General features: G+C 55.7%; 2 protein-coding genes across 5 annotated transcripts; both read left to right on the top strand.

Moving 5' to 3' along the window:
- The first annotated feature begins 201 nt into the window (after nt 1-201).
- Nucleotides 202-11,804, top strand: TOMM40 (translocase of outer mitochondrial membrane 40). Of its 2 annotated transcripts, none has more exons than XM_027515514.1 (10): nt 202-274; nt 586-865; nt 1,594-1,661; nt 2,231-2,323; nt 3,173-3,274; nt 4,338-4,443; nt 9,464-9,586; nt 9,724-9,800; nt 9,908-10,010; nt 11,145-11,797. In XM_027515514.1, the coding sequence occupies exons 2-10, from the start codon at nt 592-594 to the stop codon at nt 11,282-11,284; spliced, it is 1,086 nt and encodes a 361-aa protein (XP_027371315.1). In that variant the 5' UTR covers nt 202-274; nt 586-591; the 3' UTR covers nt 11,285-11,797. The 2 variants fall into 2 exon arrangements, with proteins under 2 accessions (XP_027371315.1, XP_027371314.1); XM_027515513.1 differs by lacking the exon at nt 202-274 and adding an exon at nt 359-467 and having other exon boundaries at nt 11,145-11,804.
- Nucleotides 11,805-16,771: 4,967 nt separating this feature from the next.
- APOE (apolipoprotein E) lies at nt 16,772-21,795 on the top strand. 3 transcript variants are annotated; one of them, XM_027515512.1, is made up of 4 exons: nt 16,772-16,953; nt 19,901-19,966; nt 20,446-20,635; nt 20,937-21,795. In XM_027515512.1, exons 2-4 carry the CDS (start codon nt 19,924-19,926, stop codon nt 21,652-21,654), a joined length of 951 nt encoding a protein of 316 aa, XP_027371313.1. In that variant the 5' UTR covers nt 16,772-16,953; nt 19,901-19,923; the 3' UTR covers nt 21,655-21,795. The 3 variants fall into 3 exon arrangements, with proteins under 3 accessions (XP_027371313.1, XP_027371312.1, XP_027371311.1); XM_027515511.1 differs by lacking the exon at nt 16,772-16,953 and adding an exon at nt 19,044-19,145; XM_027515510.1 differs by lacking the exon at nt 16,772-16,953 and adding an exon at nt 19,128-19,451.
- The last annotated feature ends 1,902 nt before the right edge of the window (nt 21,796-23,697 follow it).

Raw genomic sequence — 23,697 nt, 5'->3', positions numbered from 1 at the left:
AATCAGAAAGCTGCAAAGGCCAAGGCCGACCTATTATCATTAACAACTTCGCCGCGGGGCGGAGTCGAAAGAGGGACGCCTTCGGAAATGGGGCGGGGGTGTTACGTCAATGGGCGGTGCAAAGTGAGCAGCACAGACCAATGGTGGATGAGCCCCGGAACCCGCGGCACCGCGAGCCAATCGGCGTGGGCTCCCCAAGCCAATGGGAAGGGCACGGAGGTGTGCTGTGACCTGTCTGCAAGTGGAAACCAACAGAAAAGGACATTCCAAATAGGTGGGTGGGACTCTCATCCATGACTCCAATAGTAAGGCCAGACCCTGCAGCTGGCGGGAGGACCTCAGGGCCCGCTAAACCAATGGGCTAGGTGGGGCGGGGCGACCGTGGCGGCGGCGGCGGCAGCGTGTTCGGTTGCGCGTGGCCCACGGGGTGGGAGCGGAGCCCGGACCGGGAGGAGGCGCTACCGCGCGTAAGAATTGGGGTTCTGAGCGGGGGGGGGGGGGGGGGGGGCTGGGGGGGTGTTGGCTGGAGACTCAGCCTGGAGCCTGCGAGCCTTGACCTCTGCCCTCTGACCTTTCCCCTTGCAGGCGACCATGGGGAACGTATTGGCCGCTAGCTCGCCGCCCGCAGGGCCGCCGCCGCCGCCTGCGCCTCCCCTCGTGGGACTGCCGCCACCTCCGCCCTCTCCTCCCGGCTTCACTTTGCCGCCACTCGGGGGCGGCCTGGGCGCTGGGGCTGGCACAGGTCGAGGTTCCGAACGGACCCCCGGGACTGCGGCTGCCAGCGCTGGAGGGACCGCGGACGATGGGGCCTGCGGCTGCCTGCCCAACCCGGGCACGTTCGAGGAGTGCCACCGGAAGTGCAAGGGTGAGGGGCTAGGGGCCTGGCAGGGGTGTGATGGCCCGGATCTCGGGGGAAGGAGGAGCGCACTGAGGACCTTGGGAATTGGCACGGACCATTGGAATCATTTAACAGAGCGTTAGGAGTTGACGTTGGGATCGAATAGTGGAACGTTGAACCTGGGGCTTAGAATGATGGGATCAAATGATGGAACCTCAGGATGGAATGCCGGAGCGGTACAGAAAAACCTGAAGGACCTCATGTGCCCCAGGAGTCGGCCAAGCCAGCCTCATGGGATCGGGAGGGAAACCGAGGCCCAAGGTCACAGTGTCAGCAATGGGTCAGTGGGGGTGGAACCCAAGGCTTCTGGATCCTGGCTTGGAGGAATCGTGGTAGCGAAAGTGGTGGTGGGTTATTGAGCACTGTTCTGGCATTCAGTGTGTGTTAACTCATTAAATCCTTGCAGTATTTCTATGTGGTGAGCATCTTCAACTAACAGATAGATTTGACATGGATAAAATAATTTGCCTAAGGTCACACAAGTAGTAGATGGTGGCACTGGAATTTGGATGCAGGCAAAGGCTTTGGTCCTGAGCCCATCCTCTGGGCTGTTCTGCCTCTTTACCGGATGAGGTGCTTTGTGCAGTGTGCTGGTTGTGGGCTCCTGGAGAAGGGAGAGTGGGGACCATAGAGAAGAAAGGGATGAGAGATGGAGTGTGTGTGTTGAAGTGTGACAGCATTTTTCTCTCCTTCAGAGCTGTTTCCTATTCAGATGGAAGGTGTGAAGCTCACAGTCAATAAAGGGTTGAGTAATCATTTCCAGGTGAGCCTTTCTTGTGCCATTATTCTCCAGAGGTCATCCCAGCCATCCCTCTGCATCTGCACATACAGTCCTTTAGTGAAAGTGAAGTTGCTCAGTCGTGTCCGACTCTTTGCAACCCCATGGACTGTAGCTTACCAGACTTCTCAGTCCATGGGATTTTCCAGGCAAGAGTACTGGAGTGGATTGCCATTCCCTTCTCCAGTCCTTTAACTCCTCCTTAAAGATCTGGGCTCCTTGATACTTAAAGACACCAGAGACAGTGCCAGGCTGACCACTCAATTTGGGGGCAGTGGTAGGGTTTAGGGACCCGCCCCCGCAACCAACATCCAGGCAGGAATGAAGTACCAGGTATGCTCCCACACATCCCTTCTCTTGAGTGTCTAATCTAGTCAGGCCACACCTCCCAGTCTTCATCCCCTGCCATGCCCAGAGACGCCCTGACAGGGAAGTCAGATTGGCAAGCATCCCCCATCCCAGGCTGGAGGGGAGCTGACCTGGAAATGGGTTCGGCTGGGTTCCTTGGGGAGTGACCCACAGGCTCATCACCACAGCCCTCCCTCTTCTCCCAGGTGAACCACACAGTAGCCCTCAGCACAATCGGGGAGTCCAACTACCACTTCGGGGTCACGTACGTGGGGACGAAGCAGCTGAGTCCCACAGAGGTGAGGTACCTTTTGCCATTCATTCATTGTATCTTTCTTCCAACAAATAATGTAGCCCGTCAGTTGAAGAAAGCTGGGCTGCTGGTGGTGTGGGGAGGTGGGAACTGGGTCTCTCCAGGGTGCATCGAAACTGGGGTCATTCCTTCATCCTGACCCCCACTTCTCTGGGTGAGTCTGAGGACACCAGGGTCACCAGGCAGTGATGACCCATAGTGGGCAGGGCTGGGCTGCAGATCCTGCAGGCCTCAGGCCAAGCCAGGCATTTGAACTTCCACTAGGGGGCACTAGAGAGCCACGGAAAGATTTAAAGGAGGGGAAGATGCGGTGATATGAGTGCTTTGGAAATAGCATTTCTCAGGCTGTCTGCGGAAGCTGGGTTAGAAGAGCGAAGGCAAAACTAGAAGCCCAGAAGGAGGCTGGGGCAGGACACAGGTGGAGTTGGGGGCCTAAATTAAGTTTTTGCTTGTGTTAACTATTTCCATGCGATAAACTTACTTATTCAGCAAACCTTCAGGGCACTCCCCCCCATGTCCTGCCCATCTCTGTGCTGGATGGTCCTGGGGACACAGCGGTAACTGAAACAGCCATAGGGGCTCACAGCCTAGTGGAGAAAGAGAATAAGCTTGTCCCCAGAGAGGAACAGTCCAGGGAGAGTAGGACTGAAACAGGGGAACCCAAAGGCTGAGCCCAGAGGAGAGCCTGACTCAGCCTCGGTGGTCTTAGAGGGCTTCCTGGAGGAGAGGACCTCATTCTAGGCTTTCCAGTCCTAGGCTTTTCACCAGAGCCCATCATGCACGTCCATCCCTGACGCTGGGCCTCTCACCTCTAACCCTGCCCTCTGCCCCACAGGCATTCCCCGTGCTGGTGGGTGACATGGATAATAGTGGCAGCCTCAATGCTCAGGTCATTCATCAGCTGGGCCCTGGCCTCAGGTCCAAGATGGCCATCCAGGTGAGTGGAAGGATGGAGTCGGCGACTCCCCAGCCTCCCTGAGCCCCAGGCTGCCCTTGGGTGTTGAAACCAAGAACTCAAGGCACAGTGCAGCCAAACAAACTGAACCATCAGAGTCTGGAGCAGAGAAAGGCTTATTGCAAAGATAAGTGAGGAATACGGGTGGCTGGTTCTCTACAGACCAAACTCCCGCCTAGTTTTCAGGGTGTGAGTGAATGAAGTCGCTCAGTCATGTCCTACTTTTTGCGACCCTGTGGACTGTAGCCTGCCAGGCTCCTCCGTCCATGGGATTTTCCAGGCAAGAATGCTGGAGTGGGTTGCTATTTCCTCCTCCAGAGGATCTTCCCGACCCAGGGACTGAACTCAGGTCTCCCGCATTGCTGGCAGACTCTTTACTGTCTGAGCCACCAGGGAATCCCAGTTCTCAGGGAAGGGCTTTTAAAGGCAAACTGGGGGCAGGGTGCTGCAGGATGTATGACTTTCTTCTGGTTGGTCAGTGGTGAGGCCGCAGGGTGGATGGTGTGCCAGGCGTCTTGTGCTCAGCTGGAAGTTACCGTCCTCCTCCTGGGTGGAGGCCCCAGCATGTCCTCGACAGGAGCTAGGATTCCACCTTATCATGGCATTGTTGTGCTGTGCTTAGTCATTCAGCTGGATCCGACTTTTTTCGACCCTTTGGATTGGAGCCAGCGAGGCTACTCTGCCCATGGGATTTTTCAGACAACTTTTCAGAAAACTGGAGTGGGTTGCCATTTCCTCCTCCAGGGGAATCTTCCTGACCCAGGGATCAAACCTGTGTCTTCTGTGGCTCCTGCATTGCAGGCGGGTTCTTTACCCGCTGAGCCCTAAGAGAAGCCCTCACTGCACTTTTGTGTGACTATTTCCTTTCTTTCTGCTTTCTCTCTCTTCTCTGATGAGTAAATGGATCTGCCCTCGGGGAAGGTCTAGGAGGTGGAAGCCTTTATCCTACAAACAAGAAGGGGAGGCCACTGAAAGGCCTTTTGTACCGGCAGCCCCCAGGGGGTCCTGCTCAGTTTCACCCTCATGCTTGGCCCTCCCCCCACAGACCCAGCAGTCGAAGTTTGTGAACTGGCAGGTGGATGGGGAGTACCGGGGTTCCGACTTCACAGCAGCCGTCACTTTGGGGAACCCAGATGTCCTGGTGGGTTCAGGTAAGAGGCACAGGGCTTGGAAGGTGGTCAGACCCCATGCCCAGCAAATCCATTTCTCCCTCTGACCCTCCTTTTATGCCATCCAAGAAATGGTTTCAGGGACAGGTGTGACTTCAGAACACAGAGCATCAATTAGGTCTTGTAGCCTCGTGGGGGAAAAACAGGTTCAAGTCCCAGCTCTGCCTCTGGGTTCACTGCAATTGGGGGCGGGGGGTGGGGGAGCGCTTCCATCACCCTCATGGGCCTCAGCTTCCTCATTTGTTAAAATCGGATTGCCTCACAGGGTTGTCGAGCAGGTCATGTGTGGAAAGTCTCAAATGGGGTCAGGCATGTGACGGGTCCCAAGGAAATGAGCTGCTGCATCACTCCTGGGGCTCTGGGGTTGCTCGGGGGCACAGATTGACCCCAAGGCAGGCGGAGTCCACGTGCAGCTGAGGGGAGGCAAGTCAGTCTGCAGTGGAGGGTGACAAGGAAGATTCCTGTTTGGGTTGGCTGGGAGGCAAGGACCTGCTGACTAATGTCTGTACTTCTGGTCTCTCCTCTCTGCTTCCCCCTTTTTATTTTTGTCTCTGGGCATCTGCCTTTGATTTCTCGACATTGATTTGATGTTTCTTGACTATGAATCATATATTCCATGTCCAGAGGATATGGTGATGAACTAAGGAAAACTAAGTCTGTCTTCTGGACATTCTAGTGGTGATTTTTATATTATGTATATTAAGGGAGGCGTGCACACGTGCTAAGTCACTTCATTCTTTTTGAACTCTTTGTGACCCCATGGACTGTAGCCCACCAGGCTCCTCTGTCCATGGGAGAGTCCAGGCAAGAATACTGGAGTGGGTTGCCATGGCCTTCTCCAGGGGATCTTCCCAAACCAAGGTCTTAAATCTTATATAAGACCCAGGATCTTATATCGGGTCTTATAAGACACCTGAACCCAGGTGTCTTATATCTCCTGCGTTGGCACGTAGGTTATTTATCACTAGCGCCACCTGGGAAGCCCCTGGAACCTTCCATTCTAGAGACACGAGTAAAGCAGATGGGTGATGGAGCCCTGTGGAAAGATGGTGGCGTCGGGAGGGGCTGGTGGAGTCTTGAGAGAAGGCCTCATTACATAGGTGATATCTGAATGAAGACTGAAGGATGTGAGGGAAGGTGCCAAGCAGATATGTGGGAAAAGAGCTTTTCAGCCGGAAGGAACAGCGAGTGCAGAAGCCCTGAGGTACGACCCTTCACTGGAACATCGAGGAGGACCGGAGCTGTAACAGATGAGGAGGAGGGCAAGTGGTAGAAGTCAGGGTGGCAGGGCTGAAACATAAAGCTCTGGAGAGCTGAGTCTGAGGCCACAAGAGGGTTTTGAAAGGGACAGGATCGTCCGCCGTAGCTTCTGACAGGACCTCTTGTGCCCACGTGTAGAGACCAGGCCACAAAGGGGCAGCGGAGGGGGTAAGTGGAGGTCTGGGGGTCTGGATGAACATTGAAGGCGGAGCAATAGTATTCGCTGCTGGATTCTGTGTGGGAGATAAGAGGGCGGTCAGAGTTGAGAAGTCAGCCTTTTTGGGGGGCGGGGTGGGGCTTGACCCACCAGAAGGGTAGAGTTGGTGATTCCAGTTTCTTGTGCCTGCTGTTAGCTCTATCAGGAAGAGCAGGCTCTTGGGCAGTGAGTGCAGCGTGAAGGCACCCAGCACCTGGAACCTTGCTGGGAACAGAGTAGGCGCTCAGAAAATAGCGCGTGAAGGAGTGAGCAGCGGTCATCGCAGGTCCTATTTCCCACCTGGTGCCCTTTGCCAGGCCCTCGGAATACTGTGCACACCCAGGCCTTCACCCAGTCACTCAAGCCAATAGGGATTGGCTCGTGCAATCCTTCACAGCCCTGTGGGGTGGCGCTGCCATCATCCCTGTCTGATTGAGGCCCAGAGAGGGCAAGTACTTCCCCAAGGACACACAGCGAGGCCGCCTCCAGAGTCCACGGCACCAGGCCCCCCGCCCCTGCACTCACTCACCAGCATCGGCCTCTCTTGCTCCTCAACACTGGCCTCTAGGTCTTCCTTCCCTGGAGCCCAAGGCCACCAGTGACACTCTTGTCTCTTAGTCCCTTCCTCCCCTCAAGCACCGATCAGAACTTCTGGGCCCAGGGCAGTACTGAGTATATGAGTAGTTACTCATGTAATTATTCATGACCACTGACAGTGGTGCTCCACCCATTCTGAGCCTTGGTTTCCCCATCCATCTCGAAGACACAGTCACAGCAAGTGCACCTTGGTGAAGGAATCAGTGGGCGGACCGTCAGCCCCTTATGGGACCAGACACAGCTAGTTAGGTTCACTGTGGGAAGGGTCTCTGGGCCACCCCACAACAGGCAGGGGGATCGGGGTTCTCACAGGTGAGGAAGGAAAGGTCTGCGGTGAAATTGGCCCTGCCCCAGGATCGCACAGCGAGGAAGCCAAGGGCCTGGCGTTGGAACCATGATCGAGGCCGAACGAGGAGCCCGCAGACTACCTGGTCCCCTCCCCTGGCCTCAGCTCCTCCTCTGGGGCCTCGGCTTCGTTCTGAGCACCCCGAGTGTGTGCCCACCCTGGGACACACACAGCCCCTCCCTGGCCAGTAGCCAAGACACTTGCCTTGAGACAAATAATCACAGTGACTGTGTTACTGTTGGGAGAGGTCCAGGTTGCTGTGAGAGCTTACAACAGGAGGGCCCAGCTCGCCTGGAGTGATGAGGACAGTGTCTCTCGATGCCAGTGTCTAGACCCAGGAGGGTGAAGAGAAGGGCAGCGCTCCCAGAGGAAGGCTGTGTGGCCAAAGCCCCGGGGAGCGCGGCGTGGGGAGGGCAGGAAGCTGTTCTTTCGGGCCCCAGCCAAGAGCCCGCTGTGTGCCCCCTCCCCCGGGGGCCAGGTGCGGCCCCCGCCCCGCAGGTTTCAGGAAAGCCGCACTCCGCTGCTTGTCCGAGGCCACCTCTTTGCTCTGAGACCTATAATAGGTGTTCTTTCCCTTCTCGTGGAGTTTTGGACTCAGTGGGTTCTCACTCCAGGCACTCCATCCTAAAGGAGACCAGTCCTGGGTGTTCATTGGAAGGACTGATTTGAAGCTGAAACTCCAATACTTTGGCCACCTGATGCGAAGAGCTGACTCATTGGAAAAGACCCTGATGCTGGGAGGGATTGGGGGCAGGAGGAGAAGGAGACGACAGAGGATGAGATGGCTGGATGGCATCACCGACTCGATGCACATGAGTTTGAGTGAACTCCAGGAGTTGGTGATGGACAGGGAGGCCTGATGTGGTGCAGTCCGTGGGGTTGTAAAGAGTCGGACACGACTCAGCAACTGAACTAAACTGATCTGAAGGAGATGGAGGTGCCAGAACGGGCAGGATGTTCAAGAAAAAGGCCTGTGAGGAGATGAGGACTGTGCAAGGACTTGTGAAGCTCTTGGAGGAAGTCTGTTTGAAAGGTGGGGATGAACCACAGGGGGCTTTGCCCCCGTGTCCTAAGAAGCCAGGGTGTCCTTGATGCTGGGGTGTCATGGCAGGTTCTGAGCAGGGGGAGCAGGGTCGAGTGTGCGCTTTAACAAGATCTGTCTGCGTGTGAGCTGCTTGGAGAGGATGAGACTGGGGCAGGAGGCCAAGGAGGAGGGTAGGGCTTGGGAACCAGAGGGTGAGGCAAGCCAAGGAGATGGGGGGTGGGAGAGGAGTTCGGGGTCTCGAAGCCCTCAGTCTGAACCATGACCAGAGACTCCTGAGTTGAAGTCCCTGTGTGACCCCTGGGTGGTCACTTTTCTCTCTGTGGGCCCAAAGTTCCCCTTCTCTTGGGACAGAGGCTGCTCTTGTCCAGATGTGTGCTGGTGATGGCTTAACAACCAGCTGGCGGAGGAGGGGCCAGGAGGTGGGTCAGTGTCACCCACTCCCGAGGAGAGGCCAGCCCCAGCCTGCCCTGACCGCAGCCGCCCCCAGTGGCAGCCCCTGCCTGGGTGTGCCTGAAGACGCGAGCAGGTCCCGTCCTGTCCTCCCGGCCTGCCCGCCCCTCAGGCCGGTCCCCACTCGGCGCCGCTGATCCCTGTCCAGGGAAGCGTCTGCACGCCGCGCTTTCCTTCTCCTTGCCGGTCCCCACCTCCTTCCCTCCTGCCCCGGTCTCCCCATTCTTGCTGGGTGTCCATCTCGAAGCTTACCTCACTGGTCCTCACCTGCTCCGTCCTTCAGGTTGGGCGTCTTCAGGTCCCGCCATCCACCTCCATCTCTGATCGCTTCCCCGTCTCTACAGAGGTGACTCTTGCTTTCCAGTTCTCCGTCATCACCCCCTCTGCCTCTCTTCCTGGCCCTTCCCCTCCGCAGTGATCACCTCTGTGGTGTCCACCCTCCTGGGCTCTCAAACACAGACAGTCTCAGTCCTTGGGCTCGAGGAATTCAGCCTGGCGGTGGAGTGGGTGGTTAGCAAACACTGAGGGGCCCTCAGAGCCATCCTTGCTGCCGAGGGGCCCGGGAAGTGGACTTCCGCAGGTCGGGTCTCCGTGGCGGCTGGGCTGTGGCCGTGTGCTGAGCACGCCTTGTGCACACCACGCCTGCATCCAGCACTCTGCTCTTCCTCAGAGTCTTGCGAGGTGTCCCGCTCACGGAGAAGTGGTGCCAGTGGCCCTCGGTTACCCCAGCAGCAAGTGCTGGGGCTGGGACTTGAACCCAGGCCATCTGGCCCCCCACAGTGTGCTCTTGCCTACCGGTCGTGGCGGCAGGGTGGCTTGAAGCCTATGTTCAGGAGATGGGGAGCCTTGGACTCTACCCCTGACATGTCCTGTGACCATGTGGGAGCGACTTGACTCCTCACCCTCTGCAGCCTCCTGTGTAAAGGGAGGTGAATGCAGAGTAGATGAGGTCCCGGGGGCCGTGAGAGGCTGACCTCAGAGCCCTGTGAACGGCCCTAGCAAGGAGCCCAAGTGGGAGGCCCGGGGAAGCAGAAGTCCAGTCTGTGCCTTGACTGGGTGGAAACTAACCACCAGGCTCAGAAGTCATGACTCCACCTCTCGCCTGCAGGGATCCTCGTGGCCCACTACCTCCAGAGCATCACACCGTGCCTGGCCCTGGGCGGAGAGCTGGTCTACCACCGGCGGCCCGGGGAGGAGGGCGCCGTTATGTCGCTAGCTGGGAAATACACATGTGAGCCTGGGGGCCCGGAGCCCTGGGACTATGGGAGGAGGGGCTGGGGGCTGGACTCCTGGGTCTGAGGGAAGAGGGGCAAAACCTGGGCCCTTGGCTGCCCAAGCCCCCTTGGTAACCCACCTGCTCTCTTCCAGTGAACAACTGGTTGGCGACAGTAACATTGGGTCAGGCAGGCATGCATGCAACGTATTACCACAAAGCCAGTGACCAGGTGAGCCCATCTGGGGACTGGCTGTCTGGGTGTGGGTGCCCAGGACTGGCATGCCTGAGGGTCCAGCCTAGGAGGCTGACTCGTGTGTGTTGCCCTGGCCCCTCCAGCTGCAGGTGGGTGTGGAGTTCGAGGCCAGCACGAGGATGCAGGACACAAGTGTCTCCTTTGGGTACCAGCTGGACCTGCCCAAGGCCAACCTCCTCTTCAAAGGTACAGGTCTCCCTTTCCTTATGTGAGAAACAAGCAAGAGGTGACTCAGCTCTGAGTGGGGTACAGGCCAGAGAAAATGGGAGAGGGTAGCATGCTGGGCCCCCAAATTACCCAGGAATGCTTGTTAAGAGGGTGGGTGGGTGCCTGGGCCCCGAGCTTTGCAGGGACCATCCCCACCCCATCCAGTAGCCCTCCAGCAGTCTGCATGCATGGCCCTTGCTTTTCTTTTTCTCGTGCATGGAAGACAAGTTGGAGCGCAGCCGGCCTTGCCCCACTGTCTCACCTTACGGAGGCTCCCTGGTCACAGCCAGACCCACACACAACCTTCCCCCAGGCTGACTGAGTTTCATCTTAAGTTTCTCCTTGCGCCTCAGTGGCTCTCGGGTTTGGGGTGTGTGGAGACCACCCCGGAAAGGCCGCTTCAGTGGCCCTGGTTCAAGGCTTCTAAAGGCAGCCAGGGGAAATCCCTGGTGGTCCAGTGGTCTCACTCTCAACTGCTGAGGGCCCGGGTTCAATCCCTGGTCAGGGAACTAAAATCCCACATGCCATGCAGTGTGGGCAAAAAAATTTTTTTTAAACAAAAGTAGCCAGGAGGCCCAGGGAGAGGTGTTTGTTTTGCCTCTGAAACCTGCCTTAAGTCCTCACTCTGCAGTCAGCCCTGGGTCTGAGGCTGCGTTTGGACTGTAGCTTCTCTGCTCCCCTTCAGTGAGTCCTTGAGCTCCATTGGGTACAGACGGCAGCGGGCACTTTGCACACTCATCAGGTCCTGGGCATGAGCCCTAGAGATTTCAGTCTCTGATTCAGCAGATACTCAGCACCTGCTCTGTGCCCAGCTGGGGACACAACAGTGACCAGGCTCCCCCCACCCAGTGGGGGTGTCACTCACAGTGGCAGGGACAGGCCCATCCACACAGAGCAGCGACCTGGTGTGGACAAGACTGGGATTGGGAGGGTGGTCCACGGGGTGGCGGGGTGGCCGAGGGCTTCTGGAGGGGGGGTGGGTCACGGAGCTCAGAGCTGAAGCACTTGGGGGCGTGCAGAGGGCTCCGGGTGGTGGGGACAGTACTGTCAGCGGCCTGGCCGGTGGTTTCTGATGTGTCGGGTGAGGCTCTTCTCACAGCTGTCCACCCACAGGCTCTGTGGACAGCAACTGGATCGTGGGCGCCACGCTGGAGAAGAAGCTCCCACCGCTGCCCCTGACACTGGCCCTCGGGGCCTTCCTGAATCACCGAAAGAACAAGTTCCAGTGTGGCTTCGGCCTCACCATTGGCTGAGCCCCCGCAGGCCCCGCCTTCCTCGCCCTTTCTCCTTCTGATCCCACCTCCACCTCCCCCTGCCACGGAGGGGAGACCTGAGCCCCCCTCCCCCTCCCTTCCCTCCCTCCTCGGGGGTCAGGGGGCAGCGGAAAGGAGGGGACCCATCACCCCAGCAGCTGAGGGGGGATTCTCCGAAGGACGGGCACGGCAGGACGTGGAGGACAAGGGGCCGAGTGCCCAGTAGTCTTGGAGTCCAGGAAGCGATTCTGGAGTCAAGGGGCCTATGGGATTCTGAGCACCAGGGGCAGAGGCGGCCAGACAACCTCAGGGAGGTGTTGGGGTGTCCCCGTTCCCCCGAAATGGCCAAATGGGCCCAGCCCCAAGGGGGCAGCAAGGAGAGGTGCGTCCCCAGTCACCCCGCCCCTGCCCACTTTCCCATCCACCCCTCGGTATAAATCATGTTTATAAGTTATGGAAGAACCGGGACATTTTACAAAAAAAATAAAAAATTAAAAAAATATACATGGAAAAAAAAAAATGGGAGGCCTCTGTTTTCCTCTGTCTGTGGCCCATTTTGTCCGGCCTGGACCTCCCACAGTGGCCCGTGGAGGGCAGGGAATCCAGCCTGGTCACTGGCCAGAGCCCAGACCAGAAAGGGGAAGGGCCTGGCCCAGGATCACACAGCCGCCCTGTGACCTTCCCAACGAGGACATCACAGGCCTTCCCTCCCTGGGAGGGTGCAGCCTGTGGTCACAACCTGGCCTGGCCAGCAAGGCTGCAGAAGACTTCGTCCCAGTGAACTGAAGCGGGTGTGGGGAAGCAGTGCGCTGGGACCCCGTCTTTCCAGGCTCCAGAAGGGGCAGGGGCTGAAGGGGTGGTAAGACTTGGTTATAATAGAAGGTCAAAGCTTTCAAGAAACTTCAGGAAGCATTTGAGCACCTGGAAAGAGTTTGGAATCATTTAGTTCTCATGGGGTGGGGGAGGGGTGGGCTGGAGTCTGACTCATGGGCCTGGAGAGAGGGTGGGGGCGTCAGTTCTGCACCCCTAGGGCTCGGGCAAGCTGACATTGCTAACCCCTCTCCAGACAGGGGAACTGAAAGTTCATCTCACACACACTGTCTGGACAGGGAGGCTGCTGGCCCGTGATGACCCTTTATAGCCCAGAGAAGCCACTCCACCCACTTCCTGCCAGCACCTTCTGAGGCCAGAGCACACAGGCTGACAGCAACCCAGGACAGGCTGGCATTGGGGGTCCCTTCTTGGGACCAGGCATCCAGCCTCCCCAGCCCCACGGAATCCAGTAGTCCTCACCTCCTTAAAGGACCAGGAGTGAATCCCAACTCCTCCAGTTCTTCCAGGGTGACTTTACCATCCACCTTAACTCTGAATCTCCTCTTGAAAGAGGAAAGTGGACAAAGGGGACTCCACCTTGGCTGTGGGACTCCATTTTAGACTTATTGTGAACCTTGGACTACATGCCTGGGTGCTCTCCCAGTGGACTTTGAGCTATATGCCCGGTATCTATGGAAACAACACACTAACTGAAAAACAGACCCCCCGGATAAAGTCTCCAGGACTGGTACCTAGACTTCCCATCACTGAAAAGAATGTACTAATCTACCCCAGAGTAAAACAAATTATCTCCACAATACCTATTGATATATGTCAGCCTCATTAGCTGTCTGGACTAATATATGAATCATGATTTAGCCCCTTTACATTATCCAGGCTAGTTTCCAGGAACTTGGGGAGGTGGATTTGAGCACGTACACTTATGATATATAAGATTGTCACAAAAATTGGCCGGGTCCTTGGCTAAGAGGAGACTCTGCCTTGGACCCACTGGTGTAATAAACTGCACTCCACTATTTGTGTGGTCCTTCTGAGTGAGTTTGCTTCCCGAAGAGCATGGCTACAACATTTTCGGTGCATTGGCCAGGAAGCGCCTCACTTTGAGGAGACAAGTCCCATTTGGAGCTACTCCGGGGCCGTGCGGCTTGAATCACCTAGAGGGGTAAGGTTGCCTCGCCCCTCTGGAACGACTCTGCCTTTCAACGCCCAGACCTCTCATGTTAGCAAGTAGTGGATGGCAGCGAGGAAACCGAGCGCTCAGGTAATGAGGGTCCCACCCAATAGGGTGGAAGAGGGAGCCTGCTCAGCCCCCTGAGAGAGATTAGAGACGTGCACGGACCTACGGTGACTGATGTAGGAGAGTGACTGCGATTGTCGGGTACAGGTTGACAGATGTGACAGGGCTTTAAGGAAGACTCTATTGTGAATGTCATTTAGGAGGTGGTGTCTTGGGGAAAATTATTACCAGGCAATCGCAAGAGGGTTACTGGGGGAAGAAACTTGGTCTCTGTGTGCACGTATTCTGCCCTCCCCCAGGAGGTGTCCCATCTGCTGTGAAAGTCTCAATCCCCTCAAGCTTGCTCAGGCAGAGAAAGGGAAATACATGAGTGAGTACGAATTGGCTTTTCCGGAGATCACCTGGGATGCGGGTTATTTAACTCGCATGTGCTTTTGTTGACACCTGATCAAGCTCACCAAGGCGGAGAAGGCGTTTAAAGTTTCAGGAGAAGTGGTCCTAGACAAAGTGATATTCTGGTTCAAGCACCTAAAACAACAGGAGAAAGCACGCTGGACTCCCCTCTCCCTCTGGGACTTGGCCAGCAAAGCCCTTTTCAATCCTATCAGGGAAGAAGCCAAGTGGCAATTTAAGTGCTTCATCAAATGGAAATATCAGAAGTATCTGGGGTACCAGAAACTCCGCCAACAGGAGAAGGAACACTCCCGGAAAGGTAGGCAAGATGAGAGGAAATGGATCTAAGGCAACTATACTGGGCAATATAATCAAAAGTTTCAAAAAGGGGTTCAGAGGAGACTATGGGGTAAAAATGACACCTGGCCAGCTGTGCACCCTCTTCAAGGTCGAATAGTCTGCTATGGGAGTTGGCCGGCCACCAGAGGGCACAATGGGCTTGAAAACAATAAAAGCAGCCTGTGTGACAGTCACGGGAAAACCTAGACACCCGACCAGTTCCCATACATACTCCTGGCTACAGCTGCCCCAGGGTTCCCCGACCATGGCCACGATTTTATATTCAAAATGGAGAAGGAAAAAGACACAGAAACTGATGATAAAAAAGAGATTCTACAGGATCCAAACGAGGAACTTCCTCCCCCGCTGTACTGGATGATGAACCCGCCCTCAAATGTGTCGGCCAGGCCAGGGGCCTTAACAGCCACCAGACCGAGGCTACGGGACATTCCAGCATCACCGCTGTCCCCAGCCCTTCCTTCAGCGCCCCCAGAGGTTGTAGAGCCGCCACCCCAGCAGGCTCCGACCCTAGTGGGAGGGATGACTGGATACCGCCCTCCGGATTCAGCTCCTGCCACAGAGGCACAACCTAAGCTCTACCCGCCGCCAACACTGCCCCACCCCCCAACATGAGTACTGATCAAAAAGGGAAGGGGAACATTGGAATTAAACAAAGACTGTGCTCCGCCAAGGAGTTAGAAGAAAAGACACCATTTCAGATGCCCCTTAGGAAGTCCAGCAGGCCTGCATACAGGGGCAAGATGGTAATTATCACCAGGCTCCTGTGGCCTACTACGATCAACTATTTTTGTCTACTAATATATTGAACTGGCAAAAATATATGCCACCATATCCAGAGGAGCCACAGGACATGATTAGATTGACGGAAACCATTTTTTGTACCCACCGACCGACACGGGACGATATTATCCAATTATTAACTTCCCTCTTCGGTACCGAAGAGCAGTATAGAATTCTTACTGAAGCAAAGAAATGGCTGCTAGAAATGGTTCCGGAAGGGACTGTAAACCCACAAAGGTGGGTGGAACAAACCCTCCCCTATGACAGACCTAATTGGGACTATAATACAGATGAGGGGAGAAGCCTGCCGTACAGCCATTCTACAGGGACTAAAAAGGGGAGCCCACAGACCTATGGATATGGCAAAACCTGCCAGAGTAGTCAACGCGGGGCCGAGCCCCCTTCTGAATTTTATGAAAGACTGTGTGAGGCTTATAGACTCTGTACGCTGATCGACCCCGAGGCCAGGAGCTCCCACATCGTTATAAACTCAGCATTTGTGTCACAGGCTTATCCTGATATTAAAAGAAAGCTCCAGAAGCTGGATGGAGTATTATCAATGTCCAGCTCCCAACTAATTGAAATTGCAAAGAAAGTATTCAGAAACAGAGATGTGGAAGCCAAGAAAGAAACTGAAAAAAGACGGAGGGAGGACACTAAGAGAGCAGACCAGAGATTTGCAGTGCTAGCCGCGGCCTTGGGAAGGCCTGCTGGGCTGCCCACGAAAGCCCCTCCCTCCTGGAGATGAGACCACTCCCTCAGGAGACCGCCACGAAAGCTTAGGCCCACGCTACAGCCCAATCAGTGTGCCTGGTGCCAAGGGTTTGGCTACTGGAAAAACAAATGTCCTAAAACCACTAAAAACCGGGAATCAACCAGTACAGTGGGAGGCCTTGACGGACTAGAGACCAAATAGGGATGCCGGGGCTCAGAGACACAGGTCCGCAACAGCCCGTGGTAACGTTAAAAGTAGGGGACCGACTCACTGACTTCATGGTGGATACCGGAGCAGGATTGTCAGTAGTAACTGAACCCATGGCACCTCGCTCGAAAAAGGCCATTGCCATAACTGGAATATCTGGAAAGGAAATGATTAAACAATTCTGTAAGCCCCGAAAGTGCCAGATGGCAGAGGAGGGCACCAAGTGACTCATGAGTTCTTATATATCCCTGAATGCCCGGTACCTCTATTTGGAAGAGATCTACTCTCTCACCTGGGGTCACAAGTGACCTTTCCCCCCCACGAACGCCCTACTTTGCACATGGGCCCAGCTACTTACTTACTCTCCCTCTCAGTTACCCTACAAGATGAATGGGAGAGGGGATGAATGGCCGGGAGGAAACACTGGCTCAACAACTGCCCGAGGTCTGGGCAGAAGGAAACCCCCCTGGGCTCGCCAAACACCACGCTCCAATAATAATAGAACTTAAGCCCCGGGCCACCCTGGTTAGAAAACGCCAGTATCCATTGCCCCTGGAGGCTCGTCTCGGCATACTGCCACATATGAATAGACTGAAACAGGCCGGTATCCTGATTGAATGCCAATCAGAATGAAACACACCAATCCTGCCAGTTAAAAAGGAAGGGGGACAGGACTATAGGCCAACACAAGATTTAAGGCTGGTCAGCCAAGCTGCCATGACTCTGCACCCCACAGTCCCAAACCCATATACCTTACTCAGCCTCCTCCCTCCAAGTGCAAAAGTTCTGTACTTGTCTGGGCTTAAAAGATGCCTTTTTCTGTATACACCTAGCCCAGGTATCACCACCAATTTTTGCTTTCGAGTGGGAAGACCCAACAGGGGGCGCCAAACAACAACTAACCTGGACCCACCTCCCGTGAGGGTTTATAAATTCTCCATTTTTGAAGTAGCCCTGGTTTTGCACTTAGGTGCATTTCAGCCAGAAAAGTTTGGTTGTTGGCTGCTGCAATATGTGGACGATCTGCTCCTGGCCGCTGAGAACAAGGATGATTGCTGGGAAGGAACCAAGGCCTCGCTGAGACTGCTGATGGAGGCTGGTTACCGGGTCTCGAAAAAGAAGGCTCGGATCTGCAAGGAGGAGGTGAGGTATTTGGGATTTGTTCTAAAGAGGGGCACAAGGCTGTTGGGCCAGTCCAGTGCCATGCCTCTATCTGTGATGGACGGGCTCCCATGGCGGGTACCACCTCTACGGAGGGGTGATATGCCTATGGGATTTTTTTGCATCAAGCAAGACAACAAAAATCAAGTATAGAATGGCATTAGACATACTCACTGCCGCGCAGGGAGGAACCTGTGCCATACTTAAGGTTGAATGTTGTGTATGGAACCTGTGCCGTACTTAAGGCTGAACGTTGTGTATACATTCCTGATTTATCTGGCAATGTAACGACTGCTTTGGGTGACATGAAGGACCAAGTAAAAGCAATGTCAGATGAAAATATTCCCTTCTGGACCTTGGTCCTATCTTGGGTAAAGGGTGATTGGTGGAAAACTGTGCTCACTGTTATTATAGTCATTTTAATAGTTCTGTTATGTGGACCTTGCATTTTACAATGTGTTGTTAACTTTGTACCCCAGAGACTAACCTCACTTCCCCAGATCAGCATTAGGAGGCCTAGGATACAATATATTCCTATGAGCAATGCTTCTACTGAGAGTTAGGAGCATCAAGAGAGAGGAATGAAAGACGAAAGTGGGCAAAGCGGACTCCATCTTGGCTGCGGGACCCCGTTTTAGACTTCTTGTAAACTTTGGACTACATGCCTGAGTGTTCTCCCAATGGACTTTGAGCTATGTGCCCGGAATCTATAGAAACAACATTCCAACTGAAAAACAGAACCCCTGGATAAAGGGACTCCAGGACTTGTACCCGGACTTTCTGTCGCCGAAAAGAATATACTAATCTACCCCAGAGCAAAACAAATTGTTATCTGCACAAAACCTATTGATATATGTGAGCCTAATTAGCTGTCTGGACTAATATATGAATCATGATTTAGCCCCTTTACATTATCCAGGCTAGTTTCGAGGAGTTCAGGGAGGAGGGTTTGAGCACGTACACTTAGGGTATATAAGATTGTCACAAAAACTGGCCAGGTCCTTGACTAAGAGGAGACTCTGCCTTGGGTCCGCCGGTGTAATAAACTGCACTCCACTATTTGCGTTGTCCTTCTGAGTGAGTTTGCTTCCCGGAGAGCAGAGAGCAGTGGCTACAACACTCTCAATTCAGGATGCCCATCTGTTAAACAGCTGGGGTTCGTGAACAGGGCTGCAAGGGAGGGAGGGACAGGAGTGTTCACTGTGGCCCGGCACACAAGTGAAGTCCAGCATGGGGCCACTGTTTGCCAGCTAACCCTACTTGTTCTCAGTACACACAGTAGCCTGTTGCTTCACCGAATGACGGTGTTAAGTGCAACTCTTTTCCTCGTTGTGTGGACCAAGAAACTGGATGTTCAGAGAGGCTAGGTCGTTGGCTCAGGGTCACACAGCTGACAACTGGCAGAGCCTGGATTCAGGCCTGAGCAGTTTGGTTCTGGAGTCCACAGTCCTAAGCAGGCAACACCCATGCTTCAAGCCCCACTGAAGGAACAATACACAGTTGGGGAGAAATGCTGGATTTTCAGGTCTCAACTGGGGAAGGGGGCTCAAGAGAGGCAGTGTCCTGTGCCCAAGGTAACAGCCCAAGAGGGAGATCATGTTAAAGTCCAGATTGCACTCTCAAAGCCTGAGCTTTTAGAAGATACCTTACACTGTCCCCAGAACTCCTATCCCATTTCTATCTGGGCCAGCCAGCTCCCTTCCCCCTCCCTACCCAGAGTCCCAACCCCCTCCTTCCTCTAACCAGGGATTTCAGGCCCCCAGTCCTTTCCCCAAATTCTATTCATCCATCCGCTGGAAAAGAGGGGCAGGAGATGGGTACTGTGGGCAGTGGCCTGTTCCAGCCCCTTCCATGCCCACTGTCCCAGCCCTCACCAGCTTACCCACCCCCCAGAATGGAGGAAGCCGCCTGAGTTACTGGGTGAGAAGTCATCTTTTCCCGGGGGCTGGGACTGGGGGCTGCCAGGTCTCCAAGCCCCACCCCCTCCCCTCCTTGCTGTGTGTGAAGGGGGAGGACAGCCCACCTCGTGACCTGAGGGGGCTGGCCCAGCTTGCCCCAGCTCAGGAGGAGTGGGCGGGCCAGGGGGGAGCCCTATAATTGGACGAATCTGGGATCCGTGAGTCCCTACTCAACCCCGGAGGCGAAGGACGCGGTTTCTGGAGGCGAAGAACGCGGTGAGAGGCAAAGCTGAGGGGCACGGAGACCAGCTCAAGGGCTTCTGGGGGGGACGGGCTGCGGGAGAGGTGGACGAGGTGACGGTCCGACGCCGCCCGGACCAGGACAAAAGCTTGAGCAGAGGAGACCAGAGGCAGGGGACTGGACCTAGAGGGGTGGGGAGCAGGCGCATTCCGTTTGGACAGGAAGGTGGGTTCACGGGAGCAGCTGGACCTGCAGGAAAAACCAGATGAGAGATAGCGAAAACCCACTGTTACTGCCGTTTATTGAGCACCTACTGGGTGCCCACAATCGTCCTAAGATCGGTAAGGGGAGGGTCAGGGGCGGCGGCACGTAGCTGAAGCGTGGATTGAAGGACTTCTAAGTGAGGATTAGATTTGCGAATACGCGGAAGACAGCTTTTAGAGTTGGAGCTGAGAATGGGAAGATACAGTGAGGAATGCGAGGTCGGAACTTTAGAAAGTCCAGCCGGGGCTCTCCGGGAACTCCGGGATGGAGGGGAGGGAGGGGTGAGTGGAATCCGAACCCTGGGAGAGGGATGGAATTTAGGCGGCGGCAGACCTGGGGATGGGGAGATAAGAGAAGACAATGAAGGAATGAAATAGACAATGAAGGGGTCGCTGGGTAAATATTTGGAATTGAATTAGGATGTTGCTGGGAGCGAGGCTTTGAAGGCTAAGACCGGATGGGGCGGGGCTCTGAGGGGGAGGGGGTCCCCCCACCCCGGGATGAGTGACAATTTCTCCTCCTTCAGGTTGGCCAATCGCAAGCCAGAAGATGAAGGTTCTGTGGGTTGCCGTGGTGGTCGCGCTTCTGGCAGGTATGGGGGCGGGGCTTGCCCAGGTTCTTTGCCCCACCCCCTCCCATCCTCAGCTTGCCCTCCTCCCGTCTGTCGTCCGTGGATCCTCTGTTCTGCTGGTCTATCTCCCCAGGTCTGAGGTCTCTCCGACATTCCGTGGTTCTGAGCTGCAGTTTTACTTTCTCCGAGCTTCAGTTTCCCCATCCTTAAAATGAAAGTTTCTAGCGCACTGCTGTCAGGCAGGTAGTGAGGAGCAGCTAAGTGTCAGCGGTGATTATTCTCTATCTGAGGCTGTTTTATTCTCTATTGCCCCAGCGTGGACCACACACAATCCATGCTTGTCAAGTGATTAAACAGGCTGGGCGTCTCTCCACCCCCTCCCCACCCCCCAGTGCTCTAAAAGAAGCCCACCAGCCTCTGTGGAGCATCTCCTCTGTACCGGGTACTGTGTGCTTGGAGCGGGCAGAGGACCCTGACCGCGGTGAACTTGCTGTGTGCAGGATGCCAGGCGGATATGGAGGGAGAGCTGGGGCCCGAGGAGCCCCTGACTACCCAGCAGCCCCGGGGGAAGGACAGCCAGCCTTGGGAGCAGGCGCTGGGCCGCTTCTGGGATTACCTGCGCTGGGTGCAGACCCTGTCTGACCAGGTGCAGGAGGAGCTGCTCAACACCCAGGTCATTCAGGAACTGACGTGAGTGCCTCCGCCCTGGCCCCTGATCCCTCCGGTGGGCAGTGTGTTCGGGGCCCCAGTTTCCCCTGATCTGGGATTCTTTCCGTCCCCATCACCAACACCTGGGGGGGGGGGGGGGCGGGGGCGGGTCTAGTCTCTGCTCATTTCTTGCTTTCTTTTCTCCTTGAGCTCCTGGCTTTCCCTCTCTCTGATCCTGTTCTTCGGCGTTTCCTGTCTGGCACCTTCCTCTTCATCTCTCCCTCCATCACCCTAGCTCAGGATCCCTACCTCTTCTCTCCATTCCTGCCCTCTTGGCCCCCAGGGCGCTGATGGAGGAGACCATGAAGGAGGTGAAGGCCTACAAGGAGGAGCTGGAGGGACAGCTAGGCCCCATGGCCCAGGAGACACAGGCCCGCGTGTCCAAGGAGCTGCAGGCAGCCCAGGCCCGGCTAGGCTCCGACATGGAGGACTTGCGGAACCGCCTGGCACAGTACCGAAGCGAGGTGCAGGCCATGCTGGGCCAGTCCACCGAGGAGCTGCGGGCCCGCATGGCCTCCCACCTGCGCAAGCTGCGCAAGCGGCTGCTCCGCGACGCTGACGACCTGAAGAAGCGCCTGGCCGTCTACCAAGCTGGGGCCAGCGAGGGTGCCGAGCGCAGCTTGAGCGCCATCCGCGAGCGCTTCGGGCCCCTGGTGGAGCAGGGCCAATCGCGGGCAGCCACCCTGAGCACCCTGGCCGGCCAGCCGCTGCTGGAGCGTGCCGAGGCCTGGCGCCAGAAGCTGCACGGGCGCCTGGAGGAGGTGGGCGTCCGGGCCCAGGACCGCCTGGATAAGATACGCCAGCAGCTAGAGGAGGTGCACGCCAAGGTCGAGGAGCAGGGCAACCAGATGCGCCTGCAGGCCGAGGCATTCCAGGCCCGCCTCAGGAGCTGGTTCGAGCCCCTGGTGGAAGACATGCAGCGCCAGTGGGCTGGGCTGGTGGAGAAGGTGCAGTTGGCTCTGCGCCCCAGCCCCACCTCTCCGCCCAGTGAGAATCATTGAGCGCCTGGGCATCGCCCTGGGGGGCCCCCCTACTCCCACCCCGAGTCTCTGGTGCCCCCAGCCTGCAGGAGGCCCTGCCGCTGCCCCAGCTGTCCTCCTGGTGGGCCCTAGCTTAATAAAGATTTCTCAAGTTTCATGGCAGCTGCTGGGCGTCCGTGTATGATTTGTCACAGCTCAAGCCTCAGTTTCACATTTTTTCCCCTTGCTGACTACACAGCACACTGTCCTGCCCCTTGAGCCTGTGTGTGCCTGTTTTCTTTGTGTCTCTTTCCTTCTGTCCCCTTTTAGAGTTGCCCGGTGACTTAGTGGTAAAGAAGCCATCTGCAGTGCAGGAGACTCAAGAGACATGGGTTTGATCCCTGGGTGGGGAAGATCCCCTGGAGAAGGGAATGGTAACCCACTCCAGTATTCTTACCTGGAGAACCCCATAGACAGAGAAGCCTGGCGCAGGCTATGGTCCATAGGAAGTGACTTAGCACTCACGCAAGCCCCCTTTTAAGTCTTTCCCGTTTTCCTCCATCTCTACTCACAACTGCTCACTCTCTTCCTTAATTCTCACCGATTTGTTGCTGAGACAAAGTTCTGGAACAAATCCACCAGTGGGTTAAACCCTTCAGTTGCCCCTGACTATTCTGGGCAAAAAGAGCAACCTCACTGAGCCTCGTATGGCCTGGCTTCACAATATCTGCCTCGTGACTCAAAAGACTTCAGACCACTTCTGTGAATATTGAGCCATTTTCTGGACTTGCCTGGTGGTCCAGCAGTAAAGAATCCGCCTCCCAAAGTAGGAGACACCGGTTCCATCCCTGGTTGGGCAGCTAAGATCCCACATGGGCTACTGAGCCTGCATGCTCTGGAGCCCTTCTGCCAGAACAAAGATCCAGTGTAGCTAAAAATGAAAAAAATTTTTCAATCTAGCCATTTTCAGGCTTTTTTTTTTCCCCCGACTCTTATTCTCCCTCCTGCCTGATCTGATTCTTCCTCCTTCCTGCCTCTGTCTCTGTTTTTCTGCCTTCCACTTTTCCTCCATCTTTTCACTCTCTGGTTTCTCTTGCCCATGTGTGTGTGTGTGTGTGTGTGTGTGTGTGTGTGTATGTGCACACGCGCTCAGCCATGTCCAACTCTGTGACTCCAAGGACTGTAGCCCACCAGACTCCTCTATCCATGGAATTTTCCAGGCAAGAATATTGAAGTGGGTTGTCATTTCCTCTTGCAGGGGATCTTCCCTACTTAGGAATCAAACCTGCGACTCTTGTTTTTCCAGCATTGACAGGCAGATTCTGTACCACTGTACCACCTGGGAAGCCCTCTCTTGCCCCTGGTGTGACATTTCTTTCTTCCCTTATCTGGGTTTGCCCTCGCCACCATTTTGTTGCACATAGACCCTCTGCCTTTCACCCCTTCCTCTTGTTCCTTCTCTCCTCCAACCGGGTGGTTGGCATCTCGTCTACCCTGACAAGCCTACTGGGTGCTGGATGCAGACTGCAGAGAGAGGCACACTGAGGGTCTGCAACACGCCCCTGCTGTTTAGGGCTGGAGGAGCCGGTTGGAAATTACACTCAGAGAAGCTTGGCTGGAGCCTGGAGGTGCCAACGCTGTCCTCTCCCACGCCCTTAATTCTCCGAGGAGGGGAGTAGGGTTCCCCACCACAGGGGACAGGCCAGGACTTGTATCTCCCAGGCTGACCTCTGCCTGCTTTGGCTCCAACACACTGCACTCCACTCCGAGTTTTCCCTGGAGTTGCCTTGTTTGTCCTGATGGAGTCAAGCCCCTCCCCGCCACCAGATGCTTCACCCTTGGGACTGAGTGGGGGTGGGGGGGGTTTCTGGGGACTCAGAGGCAGGGGGTCTAGTCCCACCCACGTTTCCTGTTCACTCCGCTGACTCACTCACTGTGCGTCCAGGGACTGGGGCCGAGCCCCCTGAGCCTGTTTCCCCAGATGTCAATGAGGGCAGGGGCATCAGCCATATTGTCCACTTGAAGACCTGAATCTTGAATTCTCCCTAATGAAGCCAGCTAAGCACAGAGGGTGTCCCGCCTCAC

Source organism: Bos indicus x Bos taurus, chromosome 18, assembly GCF_003369695.1.
Source record: "Bos indicus x Bos taurus breed Angus x Brahman F1 hybrid chromosome 18, Bos_hybrid_MaternalHap_v2.0, whole genome shotgun sequence".
NCBI lineage: Eukaryota > Metazoa > Chordata > Mammalia > Artiodactyla > Bovidae > Bos > Bos indicus x Bos taurus.
Note: the sequence above shows the minus strand (reverse complement) of the source record. Positions and strands in the feature narration are given on the sequence as shown.

Excerpts from the sequence above, each read along its gene's own strand:
- TOMM40 (XM_027515513.1), top strand. The coding sequence starts at position 592 with ATGGGGAACGTATTGGCCGCTAGCTCGCCGCCCGCAGGGCCGCCGCCG. Across the intron at positions 866-1,593 it reads GTGCCACCGGAAGTGCAAGG|AGCTGTTTCCTATTCAGATG; the intron begins GTGAGGGGCTAG and ends TCTCTCCTTCAG. Across the intron at positions 2,324-3,172 it reads AGCAGCTGAGTCCCACAGAG|GCATTCCCCGTGCTGGTGGG; the intron begins GTGAGGTACCTT and ends TCTGCCCCACAG.
- APOE (XM_027515510.1), top strand. The coding sequence starts at position 19,376 with ATGAGAGATAGCGAAAACCCACTGTTACTGCCGTTTATTGAGCACCTA. Across the intron at positions 19,452-19,900 it reads CCACAATCGTCCTAAGATCG|GTTGGCCAATCGCAAGCCAG; the intron begins GTAAGGGGAGGG and ends CTCCTCCTTCAG. Across the intron at positions 20,636-20,936 it reads CAGGTCATTCAGGAACTGAC|GGCGCTGATGGAGGAGACCA; the intron begins GTGAGTGCCTCC and ends CTTGGCCCCCAG.